The 9,473-nt window shown below is 49.2% G+C and overlaps 1 protein-coding gene across 1 annotated transcript in view; it reads right to left on the reverse strand.

Moving 5' to 3' along the window:
* The window catches only part of LOC135249791 (ankyrin repeat and KH domain-containing protein 1-like), a 39,201-nt gene extending 31,466 nt beyond the window's left edge, over positions 1-7,735 (reverse strand). Inside the window, 1 exon segment of the mRNA XM_064325352.1 lies at positions 7,273-7,735. Coding sequence (XP_064181422.1) covers positions 7,273-7,548 — 276 coding nt within the window. The 5' untranslated portion in view covers positions 7,549-7,735.
* Between the last annotated feature and the right edge of the window lie 1,738 nt (positions 7,736-9,473).

The following is a 9,473-nucleotide window of genomic DNA, read 5'->3' on the forward strand; positions in this document are numbered from 1 at the left end:
TCAGCTCACTGAACGCGTGGGGAGCGTAGTCCCGTGTGCGACAGCGTAGTCACGCGTGTGACAGCGAGCGTGTGAACGCAGACTGAGCCAAAAGGGGCGTGTGTGAGCGAGCCTGAACCAGAGTTTTTATGGGAAAACACGAACAAGGACAAAACCGCACGCACACACCTCGTACGCTACATGGCCAAAAGTATGCAGAGGCCTGACATCTCATCCACAATTATGGGCATTAATCCTTTTGCTGGTATAAGAACCGCCACTCTTCTGGGAAGGCTTTATACTAGGCGTTGGAGCATTGCTGCAGGGATTTGCTTCCATTCAGCCAGAAGAGCATTAGTGAGGTCGAGCACTGATTGGGCGATTAGGCCTGGCTCACAGTTGGCTTTCCAATTGATCCCAAAGGTGTTGGATGGGGTTGAGGTCAGGGCTCTGTGCAGGCCAGTCAAGTTCTTCCACACCATCCCGACAAAACTGTTTCTATACGGACCTCGCTGTGTGCCTGGGGGCATTGTCACGCTGAAACAGGAAAGGGTCTTCCCTAAAGCTGAAACAGGACAGGGCCTTCCCTAAACTGTTCGGGAAGCACAGAATCATCTAGAATGTCATGGTATGCTATAGCATGAAGATTAGCCTTCACTGGAACTTAGGGGCCTAGCCCAAACCATAAAAAGGAGCCCCAGACCGAGGGGTGTCCAGATACCTTTTGGTCATATAGAGTACGAGGCCCCAGGACACCAGATTTCTGGTACGTCCAACCAAACACTCTCCCCGGGTTTATTCTCATCCGCTGCACTTTCTGATGGCGGTGGCCTAATGGTACGCATGAAACACCTGGCTTCTCCCAGAAACTTCCTGGCCCCGCCCACATCCGGGGGACAGCTGGGAAGTTTCTGTGAGCTCGCCATTGTCCGTCACCGCAGGAAGTACCCACAGGAAGTGACATCACAAAGCTAGTGCATTGAGCGACACAGGGTGGCCAAGCAGAGGCACTCTGAGGAGGAGGAAGAGTGACTAATTGGTACACAATTTCGAATCACAGTACATGATCGGCCACAATATCTGGGTGGGAAAGAGAGAGCCAGAGAGCCAGAGAGAGGGAGAGAGGGAGAGACGGAGAGAAAGAGTGACAGTGTGTTCCAGTCGGCAGAGCTTCCCTACCTTATCACAGCTAATACTAAGTACAGCTCAGAGACCCAGAACTGGACCAGAGCAGAAAGCATCATCATTGTTATTATCACTGCATGATAATAAACAACCCGATGAAGACGAGGAAGACAAAGATACGTGCAAGTAGTGGAGGCGCGGGGACCAGGGCTAGGGGACCACTAGGGGACCACTTTGGCACCGGTCCTTTTAAAGAAGGCAGTGGTTCAGGCACCGTGTTTAGGCAATGTTCCAGTTTTGAGAGACACATTCAAGCATCTGTATCAGCTACATCTAAACAGTATCCATTCCTAGTGAGTACAGAAGGTTGACCTCACTGAGCATCTGGGTCTGTTTACGAGGAGTGCATTTCTCCTCCTGGGCCCAGCGCCCAGCTGGCAGGGAGGTGTGTGCCTGGACCTCCAGGGTAGAGGAGAATACAGGAGTAAGGAGGTGCATGGCTGGTCCTCCAGGGTGGAGGAGATACAGGGAGCAGGGAGGTGCGTGACCGGTCCTCGAGGGTGGAGGAGAGAACAGGAGTAAGGAGGTGCATGGCTGGTCCTCCAGGGTGAAGGAGAGAACAGGGAGCAGGGAGGTGTGTGCCTGGTCCTCCAGGGTAAACGAGAGAACAGGAGTAAGGAGGTGCATGACCGGTCCTTGAGGGTGGAGGAGAGAACAGGGAGCAGGGAGGTGCGTGGCGGGTCCTCCAGGGTGGAGGAGAGAACAGGAGTAAGGAGGTGCATGGCTGGTCCTCCAGGGTGAAGGACAGAACAGGGAACAGGGAGGTGTGTGCCTGGTCCTCCAGGGTAGAGGAGAGAACAGGGGGCAGGGAGGTGTGTGCCTGGTCCTCCAGGGTAGAGGAGAAACGGTGAGAACGCGAAGTACAGCTGGTCCCTCCAGCGTGAGAGAAACGGAGCTGGTTGGGCATCTCCAGGGAGGACTGCACAAGCACACATTCTGCAGTCCCCAGTCCCATCATGACAGCAAGACACTGGGACTACATCCCCCAACATTCCCTGGCTCCGGAAGCTACATTTCAATTCAACTTTAATTTGTGCAGTGCTTCACAAAGACACTGTGACAGAAATGCTTAGCAGGGACAGGAAATAGGAGAAAAGAGGCTAAATCAACAGAATGACACTGAAATGGAAACCAGAACGGTTGGCAGGACTATAATCACACCAACCCTGACAGGGCTGTCGTTTAAAACAAACGAAAAGACACGGCCATCCCTCGCCAGAGGTTATATTTCCTATAGAAGAACACTTGTTGAATACTAATGCACCACTGAAAGCTAACAAGATATGTTTTGGGAGAAACAGGCGCTCATGTGGTACTGGAAACAAACAGAAAGGTCTTCAGAACAAACCTGCCGCAGTTGACAAGACGGCTGGCAGCAGTGACTACAGTGTGCTGCTCATCATCATTAATCGGCTCGTACTTTAAAACCATTACCACCGCCATGGGGAGCAAACTATAATTTGGAAATCAGTTGGCTTGGTCCTGGTCAGAGAAGATCTGTACATACAGCCTGACTTATGGCCAGTCAGGACCTCACTGTGAAGATATGCGGCTAACAGCAGCTCATTTCGAACTACACACAAACTGCCATCTGGAAATATCGTAGCACATCTAAACCTTTTCTCAAGCTGAACAGAAGAATAACACTGACATTCTGTATCCATTCTGTACCATTTCACGTGCTTAATGCGTTTCTCTCAGTGTAGGCACTGAGAGCAAATTACACAAGCAAAGAAGAACCGGTGGAAAAACCACACAGAAGAAGCTAATGGCAGACAGCACGGCCGAAGAATGTGTACTGAAAGGAATGCATCGTGTAATGCATTATGGGGGTTGTAGTTCCGGCCGTGCTCGGAAGATAAAACAATTTGCTGCAATCCCGTGTTAAATGAACTACAGCTCCCAGGGAGAGCTGCATCCGGCGCACATGCTCTCTTGAGCCAGAAAGGCCTGGGAAAGCGCCCAGCTAATCCTGGACAGGAGACTTCAGCTGCGGCCCACAGCGGCCTAATCTCAGCTAAGGGATCCGTTCGCAGCGATCCGCCAGCCGCCAAACCCGCAGAGGCGCTTACAGGCATGCGGGCGGCTACACGGACAGATCTGTTTACGCGCCCAGGTCATAAATACACCCACCTCGTTTCCAAAAAGAAACCCAATGTCCCGCGGCTGTCAACACGCGACGCCCTGACCTCACGTGCACAGACAGCTGCCACTCGCGACTACCAGGGTCCTCCACCAGGGTCCTCCACAACTGCCTGACCGCCAGGGTCCTCCACAGGGACCGCCAGGGTCCTCCACAACTGCCTGACCGCCAGGGTCCTCCACAACTGCCTGCCCGCCTTCATCCAGGCCTGGCCCCTGAACACACACCAGGGTGACCAGGACCCTACAGTGAACACACACCAGGGTTACCAGGACTCTACAGCGAACACACACCAGGGTTACCAGGACCCTACAGTGAACACACACCAGAGGTACCAGGACCCTACAGTGAACACACACCAGAGGTACCAGGACCCTACAGTGAACACACACCAGGGTTACCAGGACCCAACAGTGAACACACACCAGAGGTACCAGGACTCTACAGTGAACACACACCAGGGTTACTAGGACTGGATAGTGCTCCCATTTTAGGGACATTTGCTCCTAAAAATTTACATCTGCCAACTGGAAAAATATATTTGTGTGCTCCTAAATATTTTTACATGTGCTCCTTGGAAAAAAATTTACACAGAGCTCTGGTTACTACTAAACAAGGCACCTGCTGTGCTCTTGTGCTTAACACACACCTGACCTGAACACCACATCAGTCCGCTGAGCACTGCAGTCCAGGCAGTACAAAGCGCTTAACACAGGAGGCATCCTGGAGAGACACCTGCCACAGAACCTGGTCCTCAAATGCCTCCAACCACTCTACCTTTACCTCATCCCTAAAGAACTGCTCAAAAATTACACTATCCCTGAAACATTCACGCCAAAATTAACAATCTCTATTTTTATCCGCACACTGCAACAGCAGACAAGAGAGATGTGCTAGCGTACACCAGCCTCCTAAAGCGAATTAAACGCAGTGATAAACAACTGCAAAGTATTTTTATAACCCGTGGCCCTATAATCACCCGGCAGTCTCCTGACAATGATAATTAGCTGCACACGGAGCGGAGCAGAGCGGAGCAGAGCGTGCGCTGCCGTGCCACGGAACCCAAACCGTAAACACGCAGACGCACCGCCGTCACTCCTGGGCCGGGACGCCGGCCGGCCAAAACTCCGGGGGAGATGTCCCGCAGCCGCGGCTCGGTCCTCCGCGCAGACGCGCTCGGGGACGGCGAACTTAAAGACAGAACCGCCCGCGTCTCCTTCAAACAAACAACATCCTCCTCCCGGGTCTCACCGACGGGCGTGCACGCGGAGGCGGGTCCGAGCAGGCGGAGGAGAGCGGGGTTCAAGAGACCGGAGTCATAGTTACGGAGGCTTGCGGGTTTGGATCCCGGATGGGGCACAGCGGCCGCCGGTTTGATAACCCGGCTTGCCTTCTTTAAATATCCCGTCTGTGTAAACTGATCATGAGCCACAGCGAGCTGCCCCGGACGGAGGGGATTGCCACGCGAAGGCCAATAATAATCCGGCTCGATCGCAGGAAGCGTGCGCACGTGCGCGAGTGACGATAGGGAGCCTGTGATCGGGCTGTGAACTGCATGGTGCCTGAACTGAGTGCAGGACAGCGACCTGCACAACTTTTTACACAGCATTTACATGGCAACCATTTACACAGCTGGATATACACTGAATGAAGCAATGCAGGTTAAGCACCTTACTCAAGGGCAGTGTCCAACCCGGGAATCAAACCTATGACTTTTAGGTTACAAGACCAGCTCCTTACCCATTACACTACACTGCTGCCCCGCTGGGCAGGGAGAAGCCCCCTTGGTGGTGTGGGAAACCAGAGAAGGTCCACACTGGGGTCAATGAGGGGCGTCCCATGGTGGACGTCCTGTGCGGGGCCTGCTCCTGCAGACGGGGTGTCAGGTGTACCCCACTCCCTAGCACACTTCAGTTCTCCCCTTCAGTCCTGCCTAACATGCTTAAAGCATTTGCATTGGTCCATTTAAGATCAAAAATTTAATTTGGCATTTTAATTCCCCTGGGGATTAAAACCAAAAAAAGGGGCAAAAGGTGCACCCCTAAACTCACACCCTCTGACTTCACTTACCGGCCTACATTTCTCTCGTTTTCCCCGTTTTTTTGGAACGCCAAAAAATATGCCAGTGCCGTGTCATTGACAACACACCTCTGTTTCAAAGAATCCAAGTCATGAATGAAAGGCTCATGGGAAAAAGTCTTTGTCGCATAATTTACCAAATTGGCAAGCATGACAAACCAGTTAATGCAAATATTTGGCATTTGTGGGCTTGGAGATAGGAACATTAAAATGTTGCACTGAAAAACTCGGTCATTTTCCTAAACCACTTCAGGCAGTGAAATGGAGATAAATTGATCATTAATAGGTCATAAATGACTGCTTTTCCTCTGAAGTGGCACGGATTTATAATATATCTAAAGCGAGGCAGAGTATGAGGGTTGCCATTTATCAGGCAGCCATATCACTGGATATAAACTCCCAATTTCCATTTCCTAAAGTGAGTAACTCCGCACCAGTCAGAGCGTGATGTCAGCCCACTGCGCCCGCCAGATGCCGGAGAGGAAGGCACACGGTTAAGCTAGAAGCATTGCAAGAACGCCCATCCACCGCTTTTTAAACAACGATGAAGACCTTTTCAAAAACTTTCATGACGACATCTGAGTACTGACACGCAATACACGCCACCGTCCGCGAAATTAACGGGACCAAAGTCAATCAAAATGACCATGGGATGCCCCACGATCAGGCCCTCGTGAACACAAGCATCAAGTGGCATCTACGACTTGTGAAGCACCTGTTTCAGCGAATACGGACATTGGCTAGTGTTACTGCATCAAGTTGTGCGTGCGTTAAAAAGTAAGCACCAAAAACGCGTGGCTCTCTTCGATTTCTGGAGATTACTTGTTCATTTTTGGTTTATATCCGATATGTAACGCGAAGAGGAAAAAACACGCATTGCGTTCAGGTGCAGACCCACCGTCCTGTCCCGGGAGCAGGTCGAGGTCCTCGCTGCAGTCTGACAGGATCAACGGGTGTGGGCACCCTCGTAGTGACAAGCACGTCTTAAGACAGACCTTTCCGTTTGGGTGGGAAAAAGACCAGCAGTACACGGTGAAGACGAGGCCGAGTCCGACAGATCACGTGCAGAGTCTTGACAGGGGAGGTTGGAATTCAAAACCTGATGCGACAGACATGGAATCACTTCGTCGGGAGAGAGAGAGCAAAAAGCACTCTTTTTCTTTCTCTCTCTGTCACACACACGGGTGCACATGTCGCCAGCGTTTGGGCTCGCCATTCAGAACGCACTTCGGGCTTAAGCACGTTAACCAGTCACGTATATAGCGAGTGTTAGCTTAGTTTGCAAGCATATACTCTCCAGAAAGCCAGCCTCACAAAAGACAGGCAGCTAAACAACCAACACTCGTGATGAAATGTTCTCGGAGCAGTGTCACATAATCGCTCTCCATTATCGCGAATAATGGCCACTTAGCTAGCGCTAGCACAGTGGGTGCTAAGGACAGATACGGCTTATACAACAACTAAGCTGGCTAGCTAGGGTGACGCAATGGCGCCATTACTACAAAACAAGCCAACGAAGTGGTGCACATTTATTCTGCGAACGCGTACGAATCCAGACGTGAACTAAACTAGCCTGCAGAAAAACTGCAAAGTTAGCCACCAAGCTAAAAATGTGTGCGAGAAATGCGCTGCCACTGCTAGCCCGCTAACACCCCAAAACTAGGCCCTGATTTCGACCCACGACATAATTAAATCGTTTTATCTTGTTACTGTGGAAGTAACCTCGTGTGTTAAGCATGTGCTACTTATATATGTAAAAAAAATTTATCAATCCGGAGGGTAGATGATATATTTGGGTTAAAATGGTGGTTGTTTTTATGTAATTTCATGGGGGAGGGAGGGGGCTAGCTAGCTAGCTGGGTAACAGGGATCCTGCCTAAGCTCACCTCCGAGACTTCGTCTTCGTCGCTGCCAGACCCCGGACCAGAGGAAAGAACTGCCGCCGCGGCTAGTTTAAAATCCAGCCTGTCTGCAGTGGGCCCACTGGACTCGCCAAATAACCGGACTTTTTTTCCGCCGACACCAATCCCTATGCCCCCGAGTCCGGCTCCTGGTGTGGCTCCTACCCCCATCCCTACCGCCGGAGAGCGCGGAGTCACCGAGTCAATCTCGTCCTCGAAGCCGTCCGTCAGCATTGCCGTCCCGGCTACTGCATCCTGCATACTTATCTAAATAATATGTATGTTAATAAATCTAATATTGTCTTTAACTTCCTTCGGGTTTGTATTTGTTTATAAATTATGGTGTTTTTACTTCAGAAAATCCCGAAACTCTCCTGAAGCGAGAAGAGAAGAATCTCTTTCCCCCAGCCATTAACTTTCTAACAACCTAACGCACTTCGTTCTGCTAGTAAAAGAAACCCCGCCCACGTTTAACATTTATAAAATACTATTGGTCAACGCTGTGAAACTGTAACCGCTCATTGGTTTCAACGAAAGCTCGTCAGGCGAAAACTCGCCAGCGTTCAAGTTAGGTTTAAGTGCATCTCGAGGTTTCTGAGCTATCACGTCAGGAAACCGAGTAGCTATCGTTGCGCAAAACGTCTGTCACAAAAACCCGCCCATACGATCCGCCTATTTTATTTCAATTAAAAAAGTAAAGGTTAATTTGGGTTATGCACAAAGTTGTCAGTGCATCTATTAGGTGGTACCATCAAGCCATGTATTAGTTGATGTACTGCACGAGTAAACAAGTTAAGGAATTTTTACTTGGTTTGTTTGCTGGTTAGCTTAATCTGACTTGCTCCTAGCCTGAAGCTTCATGTCACTGCAAATGCTGTGGTGGCCAGTTTATCTCTTGTCTTTGTACCACAGAGTGGAGAATATGACGGCATCTGTGTAACAACCAAACGGCACCGCACATTGGAATACAATTTGCATTGCCTGTGAAACAGTGCTTTGCCCGGGGTGATCGGCGAAATGTATGGGAATTGTAGTTCTGAGAACATCGTCGCAGCCCCATTTTGTAACTCCGCAGTGCCTGCGTGAAAGCCGTGTAGACCTTTCTAAAGCCCATCATCATTCGCAGCACGGCACATTTCATTGTCCTCAAGTGACCCGACTACACCGTACGTATCTTCAGCGTCCGGTCTTGAAAGCAAACTATCGCTAAGACACACAATTGCTTTCATCACAGTGTGATATTTGGATGTGCTATGTGTAGCAAAAACAAGAATCGAATGATTGCCAAAAATACTTATTTCACAATTCTTTCAGAATTAGATATTAAGACTGGAGTCATGTACAGAAGAGATCAATCGTGAAAGCAATAAAAATGAATCACCATGACAATGACACATACGATTTATTCTTCATAGAGACATTTGGAAATTGTGTTATCCCAGAGTGTGACAAACACACAAAACGTTATCTGTTATACGCAGTAATAGTGTGTGTGTGTGTGTGTGTGTGTGTGTGTGCGGCAACAATAAACCCTCAAGCCTGTCAGTCAGGGTGAAGTCATGTGACCAATCATGAATACATTCAGCAAAGTACATGATGTTGACTACAAATTATGTAAGCCTATAATTGCATAATATAGTTTGATTTTATGTATACCTGGATATACGTATACAACATTTCAGAGGGTAATCCATGTTAAGTGCATCGCATGTACAGTAAGAACAATAGCAATGTCCTCGCATAACTTCTTGGGCTGGCAGAATAGACCCCTCTTACAACCTTACCTGTGTCCAAGGGCATCGGTACTGTTGCTTCCTGTCTTTGAGCTGTGAGGCTGACTTCTTTTTTTACTTGGTTCCTTTCGCTGAGCTGCTTAAATGTGTTGTTATTTGTTTTCAAAATAGCTGAGGCCTCATTAACTGTTCTTGTTAATAGACATGTGGTTTTCATTGTGGTTCATTTCAAATAATTTTTTCACATTACACCGAATGTCTTCTGTTTCAGTGAAATCGGGGTCTGTGAAAACCCACCTCTGCATACCGAGAACAGTAACGAAACCCCTTCAAAAGAAGTCTTCAGACAGGCAGCAATCCTACAGTGCATTGCTCCATTGTGTTTAAAAAGGAACCAAACAGGGTTATTCCCTGCATTTTAATTTCATGCATTTTTTGTGTGCTTCTCTACAT

This window comes from Anguilla rostrata, chromosome 3 (genome assembly GCF_018555375.3).
Source record: "Anguilla rostrata isolate EN2019 chromosome 3, ASM1855537v3, whole genome shotgun sequence".
In the NCBI taxonomy this organism is placed as follows: Eukaryota; Metazoa; Chordata; class Actinopteri; order Anguilliformes; family Anguillidae; genus Anguilla; species Anguilla rostrata.